General features: G+C 40.2%; 1 protein-coding gene across 1 annotated transcript; it reads left to right on the plus strand.

Annotated features, from left to right (window-relative positions):
* Window positions 1-550: 550 nt before the first annotated feature.
* spag7 (sperm associated antigen 7) lies at window positions 551-21,284 on the plus strand. The gene is made up of 7 exons (XM_088320540.1): window positions 551-695; window positions 5,040-5,107; window positions 5,193-5,281; window positions 5,345-5,429; window positions 5,513-5,602; window positions 18,047-18,203; window positions 19,404-21,284. The coding sequence occupies exons 1-7, from the start codon at window positions 611-613 to the stop codon at window positions 19,517-19,519; spliced, it is 690 nt and encodes a 229-aa protein (XP_088176666.1). The 5' UTR covers window positions 551-610; the 3' UTR covers window positions 19,520-21,284.
* Window positions 21,285-25,367: the final 4,083 nt, after the last annotated feature.

Consider the following 25,367-nt stretch of genomic DNA (forward strand, 5'->3'; position numbering starts at 1 on the left):
TATTTTATCTCTAAAGCTTTCCCACAACCAGAATGTGTCGTGATTGCCTAAGTGAAGTCACCTGGGGCAATCGTTTGGCGCGCTGGAGCGCACTTCCTGATTGGCTGACGTTTTCACTTTTGAAACTGGCATGCATTTTGGATTGTTCAATTTGGTTATTATGTTAACGCAACATTGCTGTGAAGTTTTTTTATGGAAGTAAACATGTGTTTTGTTCAATAAAGCATTAAAAAAGTTCTTGCTAAACCAGATACTACGGAAAATGTATGAGATGGATTTCATCATATTAAGAAAAAAAACCACTGAATAAATTTCAGTTTAAAATACTTTCCATGAAAGGGCAGCACGGTGGAGCAGTGGTTAGTGCTTGTGCGGCACAGTTCTGAGGTCATGAGATCGAACCCCCTGTGTGCAGTTTGCATGTTCTCCGGTTTCCTCCCACGGCTTGAATTTAGGGCAGGACAGACCATTTGAGAAGCAATGATCGATAGCGTACAACTTTTATACTTGGCCACCAGTGGCGCTCGAAATTATAGAAAGCCGTTTGGATGCGTCGAATAAGACAGTGTGAGGTGCGCATGCGCGTTGTTTTTTCTCGCAATCAGTCAAGATGGCGGATCTCCTAGGTTCAATCTTAAACTCGATGGAAAAGCCTCCCACAGTCGGCGACCAGGAAAGTCGGCGAAAGGCTCGAGGTATCACAATATTTGGCCCATATTAACTCATTTATTTAAAACCGTACATGGCATTATGCTACATGGTTGCAGAATCTGGAAAGGGCGACCGAGGCCGTATTTGGTGTCTCTTGCAGCCTGTCAAGGGAAATGACGTGTTTCCATTATTATTTAATTTCAAACTGGGTTCATAACACGAAAGCGGCTCAAAGCGACATAAACTTCCAAAGGAAGTCGTGCAGTGACTTAACGCTCGACCCCACGGATTCTTTTGGTTTCTATTTGTTGGTGTAGAATTAAAATCGTGCAAGCAAGAAGCACATTTAAAGTACAGTTCAAACACCAAGCTAGAACACAAGAAAGGTTGAATAAAAAAGTTTTCCTGAGTGCAATGCATGTACACAGGGGGTTTGGGGTTTTTAAGGGTTATTGTTCTATCTTCGTTATTCATTATCCATTATCCGTTATCGGTCAGTTCATAATACGCTACAAAGCCTAGGAGCCGGGACACTTACTCTCAGCCAAAAGGCCAAGCTAAGGTCCTAGCCCTAAAGCCTTGCTGCAATACCGGGCCGATGCGTGGAGTGGACAGAGCAAGCTCCTATTCTATCTCCGGATGGCATGAATTATTGACAGTGGCTGCAATTATGACACAAGCCAAGAGCTGAAGGCCACAAATTCCGTACAGCTCCTGAAAAAATGCACAGTATACATAGCTGTCAACGTCATCTAACGTAATCCTATTAATGATTAAAATTCCCCTTATTAAGGGATATTATACCTCAGGGGTCGGGAACCTATGGCTCGCGAGCCATATATGGCTCTTTCTATGAATATCTATGGCTCAGAGACAAATTTGATTGCATGCAAAATTTCTCCATTCTATTCGAAACTTGAGTTGTCCGTCCTATTCAGGTACACGCAAAGCCAATCCAGAGCTAAGTCTTACGGCGTTACTTCGCAGTATATATAGGGCACATTTTTCACTACAATTTACAGTCAAGGTGTCACACAAAAAAGGGGCGAAAAAAACTCGTTTTGGCTGTACAACGCTAAAGAATCCTTTATATAAAAGTTCACTATATAATCTGTGTTCAGTGTTCAGATACCTTATGATGAATCCACAGAACTCACTGTAAATACGCCAAAACACCGGAAGAGAACTTAGTTTTTTGATTGGGTGAGTGGGAGGGATGGGTGGAGCCATGCAAAAAGCGCAAGCACTCCCTCCCATCTCTCGCCCTACGCCATCTGCGCCAAAAGTGAGCTCATCAGGCTCCCTATTTGCAGAATGTTGTGACGTTTTTTTGCATCTGGTTTTGAAACCAATATGTATGAAAAAAAAGGGTCAAAAGGAGTTTAACCGATCTTGAGTATTTTTTGCTTTTATGGCTCTTTGAGTCAAAAAGGTTTCCGACCCCTGTTATACCTTATAAATACAGCACAGCAAGATATTCTTTTTGAACAGTCTTTCTAAAACAGTGAGTCGGGACCCAAAAGTGGACTCATTTTCAGTGGGTCGCAGGGTTTTGCCTTGGCTAAATAATGCTAATAACAAGAAAAAACTGAGTTGATTGAACTCCTTGCGGTAGATGCCAATATTACCCTGCTTGATCTCTTCCTCCTATTTAGCCAGTTGGTGTCAAGTCATGTTCATTTGTACAGCCCTTAATCACAAGAAGTCTCAAAGGACTGTACAGAAAATGCGCAGACATTACCAACATAAAATATACTCAATAACAGAGTTATTAGAAATTCCTCAAGAGGAAGACTTAGCTGTTGTCTGGAGAACGGGTTTGGCGTTTTGTTGATTTTTGTCTTAAAATACATGCTGTCCCAATAGTGTTAAAAAGAGACCACACGTAATTTTACTGTGTTTTTTAAAGTTTTATTTCCATAATAATGGGTCCCAAGAAAGCTAGTGATAAGGGGAAGGAAATTGTGACAATAAAATCCAGCCCAACATGGCCAGCAAGTATTGAAACCTGATACGACTAATTAACTTGACTGACAGGACAGCACCCAAAGCAAATCCAAAATTTTATGTTTTTGTCGGGCCACTATCAGGCTAATAAACTTGCTTTTGCAGGACCAGCCCGAAAAAAAAAACCCTTTCATACTTTATCTGTGAAGACTCGGGATGCACAAGTTTTAACACTTTTCCTCATGAAAATTTCATGGCCTGCAATTATGAATATCACTTCATTCTATTATATTTTGGTCTTAAAAAACGCAATATTTCTTAAGGATAAAATAATATACACATTTTTATGAACATAATTACATTCCAACTACCAAATAACGCTGAATAAGACACAGAATAAGAGGCCAGATAACGAGAGCAAAAGAGAGATCTTGATGCACACTTGCTTTAAACGGAAAATCTAAGGAAATGATTGAAGACCAAAAGCACAAACTAGATAATAGATAAGGAATAACATTCATCCATTTTCTGCTCCTCTCATCCTCACCAGTTTTGTGGGGCTGCAGGAGCCCATCCCAGTCATCTTTGGGGCAGTGGGCATGTTACACCCTGTCCTAGTTGTCAGCCAGTTGCGGGGCACACAGAGACCGAAGCCTCACTTGTTCTTTCACAGGAAAGATTTGGACTAGCCAATTAAGCGGACAAGCATGTTTTTGGAATGTGGGAGGGAACCGGGGTGCCCAGGGTAAACCCACGCAGGCACAAGGAGGCTGCGGTAGCTGGAACTAATAGATCCGATCGAGGGTGCTAAGCCACGGCCACCTTAGTTACGGTATCCATGTATCACATGCAGAGCAAATAGGGTGGCCAAAACAACAGGGAGCGATTCTTTAGTCGCTATTCCTGATAGTTTTCTTCTGGGCACTCCGGTTTCCTCCTACGTTCCAAAACCATTCATGTCAGGTTACTTGGCCAGTCCAAATTGTCCCTAGGTGTTAATGAGCGAGTGAGTTGTACGTCTCTGTGCCCTGCGACTCGCTGGCAAACCGTTCAGGGTGTCCCCTGCTCACGGCCTGAGGATAGCTTGGATGTGCTCCAGCACCCCAGCGACCCTACTGAAGATAAACGGTGTAGATAATGGATGGATAATGGATGAACAAATTCGCCTTGGAGAAATTCCTATTCCTTCTGCAGCCCTTTGAGACTCTTTGTGATTAGGGCTATACAAATAAAAATGACTTCTTCTTTGTCGCTCCATCCATGATTAGTCTCACTATTATTACTGCTTTGTGTTATAATCGAAGCGCCTGACTTCTAAATGTATATCAGGTGACGCACGTGCAGATATCAAGCTTTATCGACAAAGCCGCAATACGCACCAAAATTCACAAATGACAGGTAATCTGTTCATCTTGGAAGGGGAATGACGAAATGTGCGGCCCCTTCTTTACGGGTATAGATTTTCCTCATACTGAGGTTTTTGAGTTTGCTGGGTTTCCACGTATGCTTGTAATCCTTGAAAATGCTAACATTTTAACGTTGTTTTTTCAAGGATTAAAAAGTGCTTATATTTGGGTAAATTTCTTGTAAATGCTTGAATTTCTTGTGCAATTTTCCCAACAAGTCTGCTTGAAAATTATGCAGAGACTGCTCTCTCGTGGCTTTGCTTTGCCTTGCCATTGCATTTCTTCCTTCATGATTATCGGTAGCTAGCATTAGTTTGTATGGCATGGTCCTATAAAGCGACATTGCCCCCTCCAGGACAAGTGTATGCTACCCCTAAACGGGGCTCTTTGAAATGTGTATTGGTGCAAGGATTACATATCAATTATAGATATTTATTATGGCTCTTGCGAAAATTTAGGTCGCTTCCCAGTGGTAAACTGTAATCAGAAGAACTTCCTGCAACTGAAAATGTAAGCTGCTTTTTATTGTCGTTTTATGTAAGAGCTGAGAAACGCACTTATGTAACTTATGTAAGGGAGAGATTTGTCTCAAAAATAATACACACAAGTTGTTCATGTCCACAAATATTACTGCAAATTAGTCAAAATCTAAAATTAATATGTCCTGATAAATGCACACACAAGTTTTAAAAATTGCATATGTAAAATGCAGATATAATTCTCACCGGACTTCTTCTAGGGTCCTGGAGAAATTGGAAATTTGACCTTGAAAGTCCTTAAAAGTGCTTAGATTTGGACATGAAAAGGCTGTACGAAATATGTTGCCCTCATGTAGCCTTTATAGTGGTGTGCACTCCTTTGATACTTTTTTTGATTAAGGTCCAAACAACTGTGACTTGGCTTTTATCTTCCTGCTATTTTTCTCTTTTGAGCCTTTATTATTCTATTTTGAAGTTCTATGGATTTAATCAATAAAGTGAAAATGAAAGACAAAGAAGTACCAAGTATATGCGATAAAAATGTTTGCCTCTGCAGAGCAAGCGGCGAGGCTCAGAAAGATGGAAGAGGAGGAGAAAAAAAAGAAGGTTGCTTTCAGGAAAAAGGTAATGCTTTGATCCAAGTGACATCTATTTTTAACTTTATTGTACTGTTGTTTTGAAAGTGTCACTAAATTGCTCTTTTTTGAAGATGGAGAAAGAAGTGTCAGACTTCATTCAAGACAGTAGCCAACAGAAGCGAAAATTAGACCCTATGGGGAAGATTGAGCGCAGTATATTGTAAGTGTTCTAAGTCTGCATTTATTGAAAATGTGTTTTGGAAGCAAGAATTTGTGCTTGCAGGCACGATGTGGCTGAAGTTGCCGGTCTGACTTCTTTTTCATTTGGCGAGGACGAAGAGAGCCGTTACGTCATGTTGTTCAAAAAGGTTGGTGAAAATTTTTAAGGCATCTGATTGGAAATTGACCCTAAAGTGAGGCAGCAAGATGATTTGACTCTTTGCCCTTGTAGGAGTTTGCTCCATGTGATAAGGAGCTGGAGGCTTATCGCAAAGGAGAGGATTGGGATCCGCTTTTGGCAGAGAAGCGACGCAGACTCAAAGTAAGAGCCCAGGCCTGCCAGTTAAAGGGCTTAAGCTTTGTAACACCTGGAGAACGAAGGTCAAACATATTATGCTACTGACCAAGGGTTTGGCTTGGAGATAAAAGTCAGACTAACGTAAATGTAATCTTTAGCGTTTCACTTCTATTAAGTGCTAAGTCTGGTCTAGTGCGTTCATAGACGAAACAACCCTAATAATACAACCTGTCAAGTAGGGCTGCACGATTAACCGAAATCAAATCGACATCGCGATGTGACGTAATGCGGTTGTGAAACCGCAAAGCACTGTGGTTTGTCAAGGTTTTGTAGTGAATGATGGAGTTTTGGACAACCACAATTGTTAATGTTTGAGTTTTAAAAGCGCCGTCCAATCAGAGGCAAGTTTTAATAATAGCACAAGCCAATGAATGCGATTCAAAGTTTGCAAGCACCACACTATGCCACACCCAACCGTGTGAGCTCATTGAGTGTCATGGCGGACTCGGTAAACATAGTCCCAGAGTCAACAAACGAGAACAAAACAAAGCTTGCACCGAGGAAGGGTGGTACATAACTTATTTGGACCTATTTTGGTTTTGACGAAGCGGACGTGGAACAGAAGAAAACGGCCGTTGCAGAATTTGCTTTCGCATGGTCGCTAGGTCCAGAGGAAACAAGTAATTAGTACTAGCACCTTAAAGACTATCAAATAAATAAACAATACACGGCATGTCAAAAAGGATTACAAGTAAAACACGAAGAAGGTGCATCTACAAGTGGACTGGGAGTTAAACAAACCTCCATCAAAGCACCATTTTCGCCCTTCACGCCGTACGAAAAAAGTTCGCAAACGCACAAAGCTCCAAACCCCAAAACTCCATTATCAATTAGAGGTAACAGTTTTTATTTAAGCAAGTTAATAAGTGAAATGATATAATAAGAGTAATAAATAGTAGTAGCAGTAGTGTTGATAAGTTATCAGGAATGGTGGGTTTGAATTAATACTTGAATACATTTCTTGGATTGATGAACATGCTGCAGTAGCACATGGTAAATTTACACTAATTGCATACATGTCATGTTTACGGCCTTAAAATTATGGGATTACTGTTAGTGTGCAATGTTTACCTTTTTATAGTGTGCTAAATTCATTTTTGTTGTTTACTTTGTTTGATCCGGGTTATTTTAAGTGCGTACATTTTCATATATACTGTGCAAATGATCTTGATTTTTTTAAAGAGTTCATTATTTCCTTTTTTAAAATGTTATTTATGTTAGATGTTGAATTTGTTTGGTTATGAAAACATGTCGAAATGAATAATTGGAATGTTATTTTGTGATGTTTTATTTTGAAAATTCTCCAGACCATTATTTTAATGAGCTTGAAGTGCTATCTAGTGCATTTCATAAGATAAGTGGGTAGGTACTATTGATTGAAGAATTGTAAAGTAATGGTCAACAGAAAGCAACCTTAACAAAGCTCGCCAGAAGATGGTGCTGTTTTCTCTAGGTTTAGCATTTCAATATGGTTGAGTGTTAACAAAAACAAAATTAACACAGAAAACGTACTTAAGAAAAAAAATTGAAAATCGCATCGAAATCCCAACACTGGTCTGAAAAATCGCAATTATTATTTTATTTTTTTCTTCCTCAAAATCGTGCAGCCCTACTGTCAAGTATATAAAGGACACAATCTACAGTTTACAGTCAAGTTGTAACACCAACATACCCCGTTTTAAGTGTACGTCACTAAGGAATTCTTTAAATGGAAGATCATTAATAAGGTATATTAACAGTTGAGACTAATCATGATGGAAACCCACAAAACAAACTTCAAACAACCAAGAAACGTCAGCCAAGCACACAGAGCCATTTGAATGGGTGAGAGGGAGGGGTGGGCTGTGCTATACACACAGTGCACTTCTCTACCCAGCGCCGGCTGCATCAAAGGTAAATATGCCAGTATCATCGTTTGCAGTATTTCGTGACATTTTTATGAAATGAAATGATCTGAATTTATATAGCCTTTTTCAAGTCAAGACTTCCCAAAGCGCTTTACAATGTGCTTCACATTTCCCAATAGCGGCCATGTAGCCATGTAAGGCGCTAACCTCCATATTTGGGGTTTTAGGGGTTCAGTGTCTTACCCAAGGACCCTTCGACATGTAATACGGAGGAGCCGGGATTCGAACTGCAACCTCTTTATCCCAAGACGAGCGCTCTACCTCCTGAGCCACTGCCGCCAAATGTTACAAAAAAACTATGCTTGCACCTTGTTTACAAACCATTTTTTTATGAGAAAAAATGAAGGTTAAAGTGAGCCGCAGCTATCTTACATAATTGTAAGAGGGAGACAAATTTAAAGTGGTATATTTGTTGATATGGGACACAGACTCTGGCATAATTATTTTATATATTTGATTGTCAGGCAAGTCGTCATTTTTATTTGTATAGCCCTTAATCACAAATAGTCTCAAAGGGCTTCACAAGTTATTACATATAGGAAGTTTTGGTTATAAATATGCTATAGAGTAGAAGTGAGTTTTAAGCTTAGACTTAAACATGTCCACTGAGGCAGCAGATCGGATCTCAGGGGGAAGAGCATTCCACAACACCGGTGCCCGGATGGAGAACGCTCTCGAACCAGCGGAACACTTCTTGGCTCTTGGGATCACCAGAACGAAGGCTTCGGGCTGGGACATAGGGGGAAATCAGATCTGAAAGATATGAGGGGGAAAGTCCATGTATGATTTTGTACAGTAATAGGAGAACCTTAAAATCGCATCTTAGGCTAACAGGGAGCCAATGCAGGTTAGCCAAAATTGGGGTGGTGTGATCGTACTTTTTTGTCCTAGCTAAAAGCCTCGCTGCAGCATTTTGTACCAGCTGAAGACTCTTGAGTCTGGTCATCGGAAGACCGGAGAGTAGTGCATTACAGTAATCGAGACGGGAGGTAACAAACGCGTGAATTATGATTTCCGCATCCGACTGAGAAAGTATAGGATGAATTTTAGCAATGTTACGAAGATGGAAGAAAGCGGTTCTAGTAATTTTCTTCACATGTGTTTGAAAGGACAGATCGGGGTCAAATATGACACCTACATTTTTAAGTGAGTCGCTCTGTGGGATGTGGCAATTGTCGATGTTCACAGCAGTTTTAGAGAATAAGTCACGGGACTTAGATGGACCAATAACTAACATTTCAGTCTTTTCAGAGTTAAGACGCAGGAAATTGAGTGACATCCACTCTTTTATCTCGGTGAGGCAGGCCTCCAAATTTCCACAGTTTAGTGTGGTAGATTCCTCCATCGGGAGATAGAGTTGAGTGTCATCTGCGTAGCAATGGAAACTGATATTATACTTGCGAATAATATCACCTAGTGGGAGCATATAAATGCTGAAGAGAAGGGGGCCAAGCACTGAACCCTGCAGAACACCACAGGTAACACTAAAGGGCTCAGATGTCAATTCGCCATATTTAACGTAGTGAGTCCTATCTGAGAGGTAGGATCTGAACCATATGAGGATGTTTCCTGAGAGACCAATCCATTTGAATGGGTGAGAGGGAGGGGTGGGCTGTGCTATACGCACAGTGCACTTCTCTACCCAGCGCCGGCTGCATTTTTCCAACCGTTCTAGCAAGATATTATGGTCCACTGTGTCAAATGCAGCACTAAGGTCCAGCAGCAGCTGATGCGCTGTTTAAGATTATCGAGTGACAGTTCACTAAAACGGGACAAAATCCCTGGACAGCCACCATGTCGTGCATCTATAGATTTCAGTGCTTTAGTATGTGTTGAATTAATACTGTCTTTAGCGATTGCTTCCTGTATGCTTTGGATCTTCTTAGTAGAGAAGACCATTATGTCGTGGGAAGAATGAGTGGAGCTATTCGAAAAGGACTTTGGGATTGTTCTTTTGTGACGCTATCACCTTCGAAAGGTAGACTGATTTTGCAGAGGCAAGGGCCGCTTTTTACTTCAACAAACTATCACACCAGATTTGATGGAAAACCTCAAGCTTGGTAGCGCGCCATTTTCAATTGATCAAATCAATAAACGTCACACAGTGAAACAAAATGTGTTGTAGAAATAGATTTTGTCTGCAGAGTGGGTTTGGCCATTCATTTGAATTTTGTCTTAAAACAAAATGCAATATGGCTCTAAAAAAATCGAAATATATTTTATTTCATGGCTCTTTGGGTCATAAAGGATCCCAGCCTCTGTTATAGACCATTACACTTGCTTGTAAACATTGTGATGTATCGGGCGGGGCTTAGCCAGGGGGCAAAAGAATCTCTGCGCTGGTCAAAACACCATAAAATCAAGCTTTCGTTTCTTATAGTTTAGTGTTAAAATTTCGTCATTGTGTCTGTGTGCCAGAATCAGAGAAAAAACGTTAGTGATCATTAGTTGAAGTTTTATAAAATCCCAGTGGTCACTCTTGATCAAAGAAAAAGATGAGTTGTTCTTAAATGCATTGAAGTGAAAAGATTGGACCATGGCACTAATCGAAAATGCTCGGGTTTGCAGGGCCCACTACATATCGTTTAAAAGAAATTTAACATTTATGATTGTTTCTATTGAGTCCATTTGACTTATTAAATTGGTAAAATGTCTTATTTTCTTAGCTTCAGCTAACTATTAGCATGTAGCCTGAAAGCCAATGGTAGCCTTATAAACACTGCGTGTGTAGAAAATAAAAAGGGGTACAATTGCCATGAATTGTTGGTCACCCAGTCATTTTACTATCAATTTTCTATTGTTTTTGGTAAGAGCCTATCTTAATTCGGCTAAAAAAAAAACAAGATACTTTGCCGATATAATTAAGATATTAAGACTCAATAGAAACTATGATAAACATTTCATATGTTACAAGATATGGAATCTGTGCTGCAAAACCTGAGTATTTTTGATGAGTGCCTCCGTACAATCGTTTTACTTGAATGCATTTAATCACCATCGTTTTACTTGAATGCATTTAACCACACTTTTTTTTTCTTTGATTAGGAGTGTCCGCTGAGATCCTGTACAACTTTGATTTATCATAGCTAACTTTTTTTTTTCTTATTCTGGCGCATAAACACACAACATGACGACAACTAGCAGGCACAACACCGGTTATTTCATCTGTCATCTAACCAGCGCAAGTACTTTTTTGGATCCCAGCATTGACTGTGACATCAATCATGACACAGGCTATGAAAGGGTTGATGTAGCAGAAGTGTCACAAAAGAGAAGTTCAAGGATTTTGAAAATATGACGAAAAAGACAAATATTTTTCTTGGGATTTTGTGTTTTGAAACATTTAGGAAAAAGGGGGGAAAGGGGTGCCTGACCTCCAGCTCTTCCTGGGGAGCAAATATGTCTCCCTCCACTTCCAAACGCTATGGGCCCACCCAACAACCCGAAAAGTCAAGCGATGACCCAGTTCTGGATGGGCTGGTACTTGCGGAAGCTAAAGCTTGTACCAAACATTTGATACCAGTATCCTTTAACTTGCCACCAACACATCTCTTTGTTCGGGACTTCTTAGAGAAATTTGATTTAGAAACACAAGAATGTCACACTTTACAAAACCACAGGGCCCTTATTGCTATTGTGCAGGAGCGAGCAACAGTGAGTCCTGTGCTGGGGCTTGCGTTTGGCGAGTCTACAACAGTTTGGAGCAACGTGAATGATCCCGCCCTCCCAAACAGACTACGGGACCTTTCATGGATGGTTGCTCATGAGGTTCTCTCAGTCAGAGCCATAATGCACCACCGAGGAATGTCAGCGATTTGGACATGCCCTCAACCTGGCTCTGGCGCCCAGGAGTCAGTGAGGCACCATTTTTGTGAGTGTAGCGCTGCCGAGGACCTGTGGGCACCTAGGAAAATTCCCGGACTTGCCAGCAGGGGAGGTCCCTGACGCACAGTACGTGCTTTACGGGGTGAGTCGGTCGAAAAGGTCACAGAACGACTTTGTCAAGGACTGGCTCACTCTCGCCCCCGTCAAAGACGCCATCTGGACCTCCAGAAACCTGCTGGTAAGGAGGTGCAGGCAGATCCCCCCCTTGGCTGTGCTCCGAATGGCTGCAGATACCATACAATCTGCGAGCGGCAAGCCTAGGACGCAGCCATAAAAAAGAATCGTCTGTACCCACCCGGAGGAGGGAACCAGAGCTCCACTGTGGGGGTCCCGGCTGCAACGGCCTGGTTATTCGGGTGGTTGTGGAAGGTAGAAGTAAGAAGGGAGAGGACCCATCTGAGCATCCCGGGCAGAGGACTGATGGATGCTGCTTGGGAGGGTGGGATGGTATCCCACTTGAGAAGACAGAGCTATGCCCTTGCACAATAGTATTGCCCTTTACACATTGGTTAACTGCTGCTCAAACCTCATATTGTTAGAATATTATATAATGAAATTGTTAATGTATTTAATTGCTGTTAAAAGTGTCGATAAAAACTCACATTGTTGGGATATGATATAATGAAATTGTGTGTTTAACTGCTGTTAAAAATGTCAAAAAAATTGTTAAAACGTCATATTGTCAGATATAACAAAATTGTGAATATGCTTAATTACTGTTAAGATCGTTGAGAAAAATTGTTCAAACCTCACATTGTTTATTTGCTGTTGATAGTGTCAAATAAAATTGATCAAACCAAAAATTTCAGTTTCCTCCATTTGTTTCCAAGACCAGTAGCTCTCAAATGATGGCGGTTGAAGGTACAGGGATACCTCTACATAAGAGCTGCTCGAAAAAATTTGATATGTCTTTTGAACAAATAATGTTCCGTGACATACGAGAGAAAATCCAAGTCACGAGAATTTCCAAACGCTTCCACTAAAGACCGCTCAAGCCTCGGAGTGCAACTAATAACTTTTAATCGTCGGCGGGTTACAGACTATTGCAACATTTGTCATATGATCATTAATGTTTTATGAAATGTAGCATGAAGTTTATTAATGTGGCAAATGATGATAAAGACAGGATTAATTCAAAAAATGAAAAATACATTGTTTACTAAACGGAACATAATATGGATTCAGACTTCAATTGAATAAAATGCCTTATCTGAAACCAATAAGGTACATTGCTCAATCTGAGACGTAAATCCATAAATTCTTTTTTAGGTACAAGCAAATTAATGATGTATTAAAATCTAGTAAACATTTTGTATCTCTGTAAAGAAAACAGAACAGGTTCATTAGCAGTAGTAGAATAGTAAATAGTGAAGTACATTCGGTGTTTAACTGATAAATCCGTAACAAAAATATTTTGAAATGCTTTTAACATCTGATGTTTGCTGTTTTTAATGTTTAAACAACTGGCATTTGTTTTTCAGACTGCGTGCAATTAATTTCAAACATGTTTGTTAGGTACAGTGTGGCGTAATGTTCAAGCTCGCTCTTATTAAATGTGCAATTCATTTAATCAAAACCGTATTGGCTTGAGAGTTACTTGAATCTTTCCGAGGCGAGTCAGACTTCAACCGTCTGACTGTTATCTTTAATTTTCCGTGCGCACCAAGGTACTATCACGATACGCAATGGCTTCTTTGTCAGTAGTTTTTTTAGGGCTTTCTCAAGATTGAAATTCTTCCAAAGTTTAGAGCAAGGGTCTCAAACTCAATTTATTTCAAAGCAGAGCTAGCATCAGAGTGAGGTTGGGCCGCATTCAGTTTTCAAATTTAGAAACTCACCGAAAGTTACATGTAAGATACTTTCAAGGTTGTTTAAGCTTCATTTCAACAGCATTGACCATCTCTTTTCACACCCTATCAGCCTCTTGTTCCACATTTTTAACTTGAATAAAATATTCTGCAATCGGTTTTGCAAACGATGATTAAATTAATCAGCTAATCTGTTTAAATGTATAGACTGTGATGTGTACGCATCGCTGTGTGTCAAACCATGTAGTAGCTAGCTAACCATATTGCAGGGTGAACTTACACCGATCTCAAACACTAGAGTGCACATTTTGAGCGCTGTTAAACTTTTTCGCACAAATGTAGCATCCATATCAAACTTGCGTGGGAAGCACTAACATTAAGCTTTCATATTATAATCTATCATCTTGAGGGCCGCATGTGCATGAGAGACTCTCAGCAAATATATTCTTTTAGAGATGCCTCGTTTGAATTTAGAATATTGTCAATTTCAAACACCAACAAAACTTTGTCCATTCATCCAATAATTAAAAAAAATACTATATCCACAGAATAATATCCAGTTGAATAGCCTTCCAGCCTGTGGATACAGACTGTTGGCCAGCTTAGATGTTCTTGCCTGTATGAACTAGTGAGCAGAATGGTGTTGGTTCCGTCGAATGTTTTTCACTCTTTGTAAACAGCGAGTGGTGTAGGCGATGGTAATCTCAGGCAAGGTTGTTCCTCTAATTTTTCCGGCAGCTTTTACCACCCGCTGGTCAGCCTTAGTGCAGCTGGAAAATCACTTTCAGCTTCCATACATCAGTTCACTGTTGATGGCACAATTGTGAAAGTATACCATTAAAGGCCTAGGGCTGTTGTGACAGGTCCTTAATCACTTGCTACCCCCAGGAATTAAAAACCTTTTACCCTCTCCACCTCCTTTTTGCCTATAGTGAGTGACTGGTATCAAACTGACAGGCTCGCTTCTAAAATCCGCAACAATCTACCTGGTCTTTTTGGTGTGTTTTGTGAACCAAGTAGTTGTTGAGGCACCATGACTTCAGATGTAGACTCTCTCTTGTAGTTTGTCTCATCAATGTTGGAGATTAGTCCAAGCACTGTGGTGTTGTTCGCGAACTTGCCGATGAAGTCAGCCGTAGTGGAGGCGTGGCAGTCATGGGTGTACAAGGAATAGAAGACTTGGAACACACATTGGGGAACTGCGGTGTTGGATTACCAGGTTGGAGGAGGTATTTGTCCCTACCTTGACCCGCTATGTGCATTTTCTTAGGAAATCCACAGTCCAATTGCGCAGGGCAATGTTGAACTTTGGACCGAAGTTTGAATGGCCAGATAGTGTTAAAAGCCGGACTATAGTCCTCAAAGAGAAGCCGTGCAAAAGTGTTTCTATGCTCCAATAGTTGTGCGACATCGTGTCAATGGCATCTTAAGTTAACCAGTTCTTCCTGTTTGCAAATTGGTGTGGGTCCAGTAAGGTTTGTAAGGGCATCTTAGATGTGTTTGATGATAAGTCTCTCAAGGCATTTGGCAGTTATGGCAATGAGCCACAAGTCTGTAATCATTGAGGCATGGAACACTTGACTGTTATCGAAGTAGAGTCAGAAGAGCGCAAAGAACTACTGATCACCATCTGTGGCTGCTGCTCCGGCCTACTGCTCGGCTAGGCTAACACCTAGCGTGCAACTAGTTAGCCGCTCGATGCCATACCCACACAGGCGGAGGGACTTCAACGTCCATGAGTGTGGTCAGGGTCCAAACCACATTTGTCTAATTCGAGGCCTACGGGTCAGATGTGGCCCCCCTAAAAGTCTAAGAATACACCTCCCCAGATATATGTGCCGAGGTATTTTTGTATATTTTTCCTGTAAGAAAGTGATGTTATGGGTTATACATTTTTGCACTTAATTGTATTCAATCCAGTTGTATTTCAAAATATTTACCATATTTTCCGCACTATAAGGCGCACTTTAAAGCCTTCTATTTTTTTTAAAAGCTGACCATGCGCCTTTTAATACGGTGCGCCCTATATATCAATATCAATATTGAGTTGATATTGAGTTTTTTTGTCCTGTGGTGAGGGGCCCTCTCCTTGTGAGAGGTAGGAGAATTCTCCCACCATGCTCCGCTGTGTGTCGCAAGACGCGACTAAAGTGGAGGGAGCGGGGGGACTGGGGATCCTCTCCTCTCTATCTCTACTCCCTAAGAGACAGCAAGGCAAAGAAAGGGGGGCGGGAGACCGAAAGGTCTCGCAAACACTAGTTATAGGGTCACTGAATGTGAGAGAGTGTGGAAGTAAAGCGACCGAGCGGAAGAAAAAGGAGATCGGAATGATGATGACTAAAAGGACGGCTGATGTGTTAGCCTTGAGTGAAACAAAGATGAAAGGAAAGGGTGAATTACAGCTTGGAGGTATGTATGGTAGAAGGTCTGGAGTTGCGGGTGGTCATGCTAGAGAAGGAGTGGCTGTGCTTGTGAGTGAGAAAGCAAAGGAAAAACTGGTGGAGTTGAAAGAGATATCTTGCTGAGGAGAGAGAGGAGTTCTGGAAGGACTTGTCCGAATGTGTGGCAAGTGGGAAAGAAGGGTGGAAAGTGGTAATACTAGGTGACCTGAATGCTAGAGTGGGTGATGAAATGGTTGAAAATTTGCTTGGTAGATACGGAGTACCAGGAAGAAATGAGAGTGGGAAGAAATTGATTGAGTTATGTGTGGAAAATGAGTTGGTGATTGGAAATACATTGTTTAAAACTAGGGACGTGAATAAGTATATCTTTGTCAGAGTGGATAGTGGGAAGATGGTGGATAGAGCACTGATGGATTATGTAGTGGTTAAGAAAGGGATGTTAAGTAGATTGTTGGATGTGCATGTTTATAGAGGTGAAATGAGTGGTATGTCTGATCATTTTTATGTGGAAGGAAAACTGAGAATAGATGGATCGTGGAGGGCTTGTTATAAGAAGAGTGTGAGGGAAGAGGTGAAAATGTCAGAGTTGAATAAGGCACAAAAGGAAAGAGAGTTTAAAGAGAAGATGAGGGAAGAGTATGTACGGAATAGTAGAAGAGAAATGGAGAGTGTGGAAATTGAATGGAAGTGGTTTAAAGAGGCAGTGTTGAGGAGTGCAAAAGAAGTGTGTGGAATGAGAAAAGTTGGTCGAGGTATTAGGAAAGGAAGTGAATGGTGGAATGATGAGGTATCAGAGGCTGTGACAGAAAAGAGACGTGCCCTTGAGGAGTGGCTGCAAGATAAGAGTGGCGATGCGTATGAAAGATATAAAGTGAAGAAAAGGTTGGTAAAAGCGGCAGTGGAAGCAGCAAAAATGAAAGCAAATGATGAATGGTGTCGAGAGATAGGAGTGAACTTTGAGGAAAGGAGAAAAGTGTTCTGGAAAGAAGTGAAAAGAGTAAGAAAGAGTGAGTCTGGAAAGGAAGAGAGTGAAAGATAAGAAGGTAGATTGCTGGTGAGCGGTAGTGCAGTCAGGACGAGATGGGCAGAGTATTTTGAGGAGTTGCTAAATGCGGAGGATGGGAGTGAAGTGAGAGTCGAGGCGATGGAGAGAATGCCCATGTTGGGTGATTTAAATGTGAAGCCTGTGGAAACATGGGAGGTGCAAGAGGCAGTGAAAGAAATGAAAGGGGGGAAGGCACCTGGGTTGGATGGTTGTACTGCTGAATGCCTGAAAAAAGGTGGCACAGCTATAATTGACTGGTTTAAAGTTAGTATGCTTGTTGAATGTATGCTTTTTAAGTAGTGTGGTCCCTGTTGATTGGTGCAGTGCGTGTGTAGTACCATTGTATAAGAGTAAGGGTGATAAGTATGAATGTAGCAATTCGAGATGTGGGGGCACCATTTTCTGTGGTGTGTCTTGAGCAAGTATTTGGTGAGGTTTATATTTTTCAGTTATCTTGTTTCAGACGGATTAATGAGTATATTTTTAAATAGCATATCTTGAATCCCAAAAGTTAAATGATATGTGACACGACGTATTTCAGTGACTGGTGACATTGTTCATACGCCTTCGGAACGTTGAGGCGTTATTCAAAATTGGCTGACCTATCTGATTGTTTTGTAGACTTCTACTGTAGCCCCTAATAGTCCGGTGGCCCTTATGTATGGAAAATATATATATGACAAAAGACAATTTTTTGGCGGTGTGCGCCTTTAATGCAGAAAATACGGTACTTCTAAATTGAAAAAAATAGTGGAAAGTTTAAAGTAGTCTATTAACACAAAAATATCCTAGATCATGGATAGGACCAGCTCAAAATTGCACAAACCATGTGCTAGCAGCATGACAATCACTTTATTATAGTCAATTATTTAATTATTTATATTAAAGTCAACAAAACAAATGTTATTTTTGATTGGCGCTGTATTTCCTTCTTTGAAAGTACTGGAAAAATTTGCCTTGAACGAGCTTGAAAACTGCTTGAATTTGGCGATAAAAACGATGTACGAACCCTGTTTTGACTAATGAGAGGGGTGGGCGCCACCAGGCTGTAATTGCTCAAGACACACCACAGAAAATGGTGCCCCCACAACACCAGTGGTTAAGGGATCCAACCAACCAACCATAATGACAGTAAATGATGTGTTGTGCGTTATTAATTGTTGATCTATATGTTGTTATACTGTCAGTAGGTAATGACGTCCTCTGGAGGTAAGTTTAACCCTTCCCTTTTCATGGGTGGTTCTGGTCCCCATTCACTGCGAAAACCCAGGGATTTCTGTATCTCTCATTGATTTTTGTTTGGAACGTCGACTAATCATTGCAGCCCTAGTTGAGGTGATTTTCTTTTCTGCCAACTGCAGGAGCAGCTGGCCACGGAAGACGCAGCATCGCGGCAGAAGGAGAAGTCGGAGGCGTGTCCCAATTTCAACTACAGAGACAAGTACAGCCACCTTATTGGAACATCTGCTGCCAAAGATGCAGCGCAGACACTCCAAGCCAACCAAGCGTACGGATGTGGTAAGTGGAACCCAGTTCACGACAACTAAGACTGCAACTAACAATTATTTTAATAATCGATGAATCTTATTTTTTTTCAAAACTCAATTTTAATTTCCACCTCTATTCAAATATTTCTAGTTTTGGACAGATAAAAAATAGTGCACAAAACAACTAAACATGCTATGTTTGTCAAATAGCCTAACAAATAATGCATACAAATACACCTGCAAATATATAGCTTTCCTTTTTTTTATAAATTGCCCAAAAAAAGTGGCTACATCAGAGGTGAATGCAAGTACTTAGTACAATGTCATCTTATTGTACATTAAATGCTTTTTACATCACTTTGAATTGCATTTTGGTGTTCGAAAAGTATTCTGTTGATTTGGATCAAGATCAGGTTTTCTTAACATTTGGCGTAGGACACAAAATTGGATCGCAGACCTGTTTTCAGTGGGTCTTTGCCAAAATAATGCTAAGAAAAGAAAAAGATAACTGTCATATGTCGTCTTCTGCACAAGCAGGACACACACCGGACATCGCCTGCAAGATATATTTAGTTAAAAAAGTGAACTATCTCACAAAAACTTCGGATTCCACCTAAAAATGTTGTAAGTCTTATGTATGTCTTGGCCAAGGCCCGGACCTGTGACGTCCCACTCTCTGGGCGGGCTCCCAACCCACAGGCCACCGAACTGGTCTACATCCCTCCCTTTACATCACACACAGGACGTGATACACAATTTAAAGAAAATCTGAGGCTTTCATGTGCACCTTATCAGAAAAATACGGTACTTGGGGAATAAAGTATTATTTCGTTAAGTTGTTTTGGTTTTGCTGGTCATTTTTTGTTAATACTGTTTATTCTACTATCATTGCTTTAAAATGCACATTGCTTTCATTCAATATATTTAAGAAGTAAAATACTATTTCCTGTTTTTATGGCAGCTTGTAATTAGGGTAGGATGTGAACCTGAAGCCAGAATAGTTATGTACCACTGATCATTGTGCATCAAAATACATTCTTGGAGTGCCCGCTGCTGGACAAAAGTGCACAGCAAAGATTTAGCGTGCATTAGTGCTGTATAAGTTGCACGACATGACTAGTTGATTTCTTTGCCAACTTTTTTAATGCTCAATTTTATCGATAGGTTGTTGCAGCCCTAGCGACAACTATCCTAATGGTGGCTTTTTGTGTGATTTTCCACTCCCTACCAGTGCCTGTGGCCAACAAGCGGGACACTCGCTCCATAGAAGAGGCCATGAACGCCATCCGAGCAAAGAAACGGCAAAAGTTAGAAGACGACACGGGAGCGCACGCCAGCCTCTTATAAGAGGACGGATCATGTGTTTCCAAACTGCAAATGACAATTGAGCAATTACTGAGCGCATACACACCTTTTTACCATCAGTAGTCTACCAGGAGTGCCTGTGTGTTGGTTTGCTGCTAGCTACACTATTTACGTTGAATCATTCAGCATAACATTGGCAACATTTGTTATTAGTTATTTACAGGTAAGTGAAAGAAGCTAGGCTTCAAAAGCTAACTAAAAGTTAATATGACTAGAGCCCTTTGGACAACAGTTAACGATCACGTATGATTACCAACGTACAAAAACAAGCGCAAAACAGGCCCCTATGACCCTAGTGCAGGGGTGGCGAACAAGTTTGACACAAAGAGCCGAAATTTTTAACCATGAGAGTCAAAGATCTACACCACTCACTGACCTGCCATGACAGACAGACGCACACAAACACACACAATTAAAAACATATTATTTCCCATAACACACTCCTCTCCTTACAATACAACAAGTATTGTTCTTGTGTTGATTTCAAAGGAAAGTGTCCACCCTTAATACACACAAAATAGAGCCAGAGTATAAAGAAAATATGATGAGGTAAAGAGCCGCATTCTTATTGGCCAAGAGCCGCCTGCGGCTCTAGAGCCACGTGTTAGCCACCCCTGCCCTAGTGGTATTGCAAAGAACATGTTACTGCACAGGTTGAGGATGAGAAGTTGAAGTATTCACTGCAGTCCATTTCACCTCATACAATTATATTATTCAGTGCATTCCATTGCACTTGACAAAATGGTATTATAACTAGTAATAGCTAATAACCAGAATGATGTTTTAGATATATCAGTCAATTAAATCTCGAAATGTGTAAAAATACTCATAAATCGGGGTGTGTCAAACCTGCAACGATAGTTTGAGGCCCCTGCCTAATTCTGAAAGTTTGCAAGGGACAATGTGTATCTTTAGGCACCTCCGAGTGGTAAAAATCGTTTATTTAAAAAAACAATATTGATATAAGGAAATAAGTGAAAACACATGAAAATATATGTGTTCGTGTGTGTAAATATATAATATATAAAACATACAAACACATACACTCGTAGGTGGGTCTTTCCTGTTATTCATTGCCATTTAAGTACCAGTGACATAAAATGGTATATTTGTTGTAAAAATGGGCTTAAACTTATTTTTGAAGGATTTTCTTGATTGCTTATCTGCCCTTTTTCATCGCACAAACCATATATGCAGGATAAAATCATTTAAAACAAATAATTGTAGTACTGTATGTACCCGGTCATGTTTGATTGACTTCTTTTGAAAATATTAAGTGCGAAAAATCGAATGAACTCGTGTTTTTTCATAATTTCTGTATTGTCCCAAGAGTTGTATAGAAAACATTTGTTGGCTATAATTTTAATTACATGACTCCGATGTAACAAAATATTTTTGGAGGGAAGTATTCAAGGTGAAGAAGAGTAAGTACCACTCTTGTGGCCCAACTTTTTTTTAGGTTTTATTATGGTTTACTGACGAGAAAAGCATAACACATTCACCTTGTTGCGCTTATTTATAGTGGAAACTATATACTTTTTGTCATTTTGATTGAATGGGTAATGAGCATGTTAAAAGTCTTGCGCAGTAATCATCGTATACTAGCTCTCTCATCACATTAGTAGTAATGGCTAATTTAAGCATAAAATGTCCCTCGTTTGCTATTTTGTTCAAATTCTACATGTCCCTGCAGTGATTATCCACCCTGTTATGCTCAATTTCATAAAAAAACATTTACAGGAAGTTACATCATTTGATTTTGGTGGGAGTGTGGAAAAAGAAGTAAGCTTCAACTTATACTCTCCTTTTTGTTTATAATGTGTGGAAAATATTTATTAATTTCAAGAAAAATGAAACAATTCAGTATTTGTAGTTTTGTTATCTGTTGAAAGTTAGCAAGTTAAAAGTTAATCAGCTAAAGAGCTGCTAGATAAGCAAAAGAAAAAAAAAGTCCAACCCGTTAGGTGTATGAACTTAACTGGAGTGGGGACCTAACAGGATCAGGGAGTGATAATAACACTGCTACTTAAAATAATAACAATATGGAATATCAACTTCATATAGTACAGATCACGGGTATCCAACCTTTAACAAGCGCCGAGCTACTTTTTTTTTTTTACTAAATAGCGTAAAGGGCACCCAGTTTGATATCAGTTTCTGAAATAAGACCATGGCGAGATGGCTTGATAACTAGAAAGGTAACTTGATAGTTAGCTAAAAGAGTAAAAAGCCAACCAAATAGTTGGATAGAAAGCTAAAAACAAAGCTAGCTAGAAATGAGCCCAAAATTTAGCTGGATAACTAGAATAAAATAAAATATCAGCATGCAAAAAAATGTTAAAAGCAGGTTAGGGAGCTTGTTAAATAGCTAAAAAGGTGTGTGTAACATATATATATATATATATATATATATATAATGTCAAGTCATTTTTATTTGTGTAGCCCTTAATCACAAAGAGTCTCAAAGGGCTGCACAGGTTTTTGCAAATCACAGACTATTATTACAGACTTACTACACCATCCCCTGGTGTAAAACCTACATGAGGGCAAGGAAAAACTCAAAAACCTCAACTTGAGGAAAATGAAGAAACCTTGAGAAGGGACCGCACATGTTGTAATCCCCCTTCCAGGATGACCAGGCCGCAATGGATGTTGCAAAAACAAATAATACACAGATATTGTCAACAAAAAACATAGGTTATTCATATGCTATAGAGTAGAAGTGTGTTTTAAGCTTAGATTTAAACATTTGCACTGAGGATGCAGATCGGATCTCAGGCTCTTGGAATCACTAGTAGACCAGCGCTTTCAGAACGAAGGCTCCGGACCGGAACATAGGGGGAAATTAAATCTGAAAGATATGAGGGAGCAAGTCCATGCATGATTTTGTATAATACCAAGAGAATCTTAAGCTAACAGGGAGCCAATGCAGGTTAGCTAAAATCGGGGTAATGTGATCAAACTTTTTTGTCTGAGTTACAAGCCTCGCTGCAGCATTTTGTACCAGCTGAAGGCTCTTGATTTTGGACTTTGGGAGACCGGAGAGTAGTGCATTACAGTAATCGAGACGGGAGGTAACAAAACATGAATCATAATCTGCATCTGACTGAAACAACATAGGGCGAATTTTAGCAATGTTGCGAAGATGGAAAAAAGTGTTTCTTGTAATATTCTTAATGTGTGTTTGAAAGGACAGATTGGGGTCAAATATGACAACTTAATTTTTGACTGAGTCACTCTGGGTGATATTACATTCATCAATGTTCAGAGCAGTTTTTAAGAACAAGTCACGGTTTTTTGATGGACCACTAACTAACATTTCGGTCTTTTTAGAGTTAAGGCGCAAGAAGTTGAGTGACATCCACTCTTTTATCTCAGTGAGGCAGGCCTCCAAATTTCCACAATTTAGTGTGGCAGATTCCTCCATTGGAAGATATAGTTGAGTGTCATTTGCGTAATAATGGAATCTTATATTATACTTGCGAATAATATCACCTAATGGAAGCATGTAAATGCTGAAAAGAAGGGGGCCAAGTACTGAACCCGGCGGAACACCACAGGTAACACTAAAGGGGTCAGTTGGCATTGCACCATATTTATCACGGTGCATCCTATTTGTGTGGTAGGATCTGAACCACAAGAGGACGTTTCCTGAGAGAGCAATCCATTTTTCCAACCGCTCTAGTAAGATATTATGGTTCACAGTGTCAAAAGCATCACTAAGGTCCAGCAGCAGCAAGAGTGATGAAGCGCCGGAGTCCATTGCCAGTAGAAGATCATTGGCTACCTTAATCAGGGCTGTCTCAGTGGAGTGGTTAGCCCTGAATCCTGATTGCATTGATTCAAAAAGATTGTTATTGGATATAAAATAATTTAGCTGCTGTGCCACAACTTTTTCAAGTATAGAAAGAAACGGTAGGTTTGACACAGGTCTATAATTACATGAGCTTTCTGGATCAAGGTTGGGTCGTTTCAGTGTAGGTTTAATAACAGCAGACTTTAAAGCCTCTGGAACTACACCCGAGGAGAGTGATATGTTTATAATATTTAGAACGTAATGTATCAATTAGGGACCGAAACGCAACAGTAAGTGAACTGAGTGGGGAGTTCATATGAATGTGATACATTTGCTTTTAATCAACTGGTTGATTTGCCCACTCATAAAGACAGAAACACGCTAGACTTGGTTCTGACTCGAGGAGTCTCAACCTCAAACGTGTCAGTGTTACCATGTACTACTGTTATTTCTGATCATTATTTAGTTAAATATTAGGTGCTGGCTAAATGTATTATGAAAAAACTGAAGGATTTAGCGGACGCAATATAAGCACTGGCATAGTTTATTATTTTGCCAGCATAGGTTACTAGGTCAGACAACGGTTCAGAGAATTCATCTAAGAAAACTGCGTATGGTCCGGGTGCGTGGTAAATAGTTGCTACATAAATTGACAATAGGGAGGACCGCATAACAAGAGCATCGAACGCCTTATAAGTATTAGAGGTACGGGGAGTAAGTTTGAGTATTTTTTCAGAAATTAGCACAACACCGCCACCCTTCTTCATAGAGCGTGCTGCATGACTGCTCACGTAGTCTTGAGGAGAAGCCTCATTTAACAGTAAAAACTCATCCGGTCTCAAACCGAGTTTCCCACAGACCAATCAGGTTAAGTTTGCAATCACGAGTAATATTTTCAACAAGTAATGCTTTAGAAGCAAGCAATCCAATATTTAAAAGACCAAATTTTAGGTTTGCTGAATCGGTTAACTTAGCTAAAGTCTTTGTAGAGATCGTCGCAAGATGTCGCCATTCGGGCGTGTTTAGTCTCAGGCGTCGGTTGACAGGCAAGATTGATGAAGAAATATTGGTGGAATTAGGCACATCTTCGTGTCCTCTGCCGTTTTGCCGATGTTGCTCCCTTAGCTTCACACACTTGGCTGAGCGACAGCCCCACTTTTGTTTACGGTCTCTACACTGTCTCTGTCGCTTCGTAAGTGGGTTGGCTATCCACGGAGATCCCGGATCTCTTAGTATCTCGTTCCGGATATCAAAGGTGGTATAAAAAGTGACACAGTCTTCTAGACATTTGCTCGTAACAGTGTCTAAATCTACAGATATCCTCTTTTGAAAATATTGTTCAGCCGTTTCATATATGTTGTCCTTATTTTTAATTGCAGCCACCATGAGTTGTTTCGTTGATGCACTGACAAAGCGTGTGTTACCTACCACAGGTGATTGGAAAATCTCTGAAGGGCTGCCTTAGATATTGCAGCATTGATGTTTGAAAACTCCACTAAAGACTTTAAAAGCTGCAAATCAGTGAGAGGGGCACTTGCAGCAAGAGGTGCCATGATCCAAGCCTTCAAGTTACAACATTTATCATGACTCTTTTCCTCTTTGAAATACGAACACCTGATATGTCATGACTTGTTCCTGGTTTATCACCTTCTGAACAACAACTGCTACATGATAATTGAACTGACTCATTCACAATTCTTTGCTCAGCTTCGGATTCTAGGCGTCGTTTCAATGTCTTTTCTTGTTTTTCTTCGTCTTTTTTCTTTCTCTTCTAATTCTTTGTCAACCCCTTTCTGCCCTTTGTTTTTTGAGCCAACAAAAACTCTGTCTTCTGGAATTGTCATAATGTTGAGAGCATTAGCTTGACCAATGTCAAACAATTCATGAAGTTCTTCTTTTCACTCACTTTCCTTGGCTTTTTGTGTTGCTATTTGTCGTCCTTTGTTCTTTTTTAGCAAACGCCATGCTTGAAAATGTTTTTCTTCTGGCTTTATTCGAAAATGATGATATTTCTTTTACTGTCACTGTGGAAGA

The sequence above is a fragment of the Urocampus carinirostris genome, chromosome 17 (genome assembly GCF_059441175.1).
Source record: "Urocampus carinirostris isolate Australia breed hairy pipefish chromosome 17, RoL_Ucar_1.0, whole genome shotgun sequence".
Taxonomy (NCBI): Eukaryota; Metazoa; Chordata; class Actinopteri; order Syngnathiformes; family Syngnathidae; genus Urocampus; species Urocampus carinirostris.

Excerpts from the sequence above, each read along its gene's own strand:
- spag7 (XM_088320540.1), top strand. The coding sequence starts at position 611 with ATGGCGGATCTCCTAGGTTCAATCTTAAACTCGATGGAAAAGCCTCCC. Across the intron at positions 5,603-18,046 it reads AGAAGCGACGCAGACTCAAA|GAGCAGCTGGCCACGGAAGA; the intron begins GTAAGAGCCCAG and ends TGCCAACTGCAG. Across the intron at positions 18,204-19,403 it reads CAACCAAGCGTACGGATGTG|TGCCTGTGGCCAACAAGCGG; the intron begins GTAAGTGGAACC and ends ACTCCCTACCAG.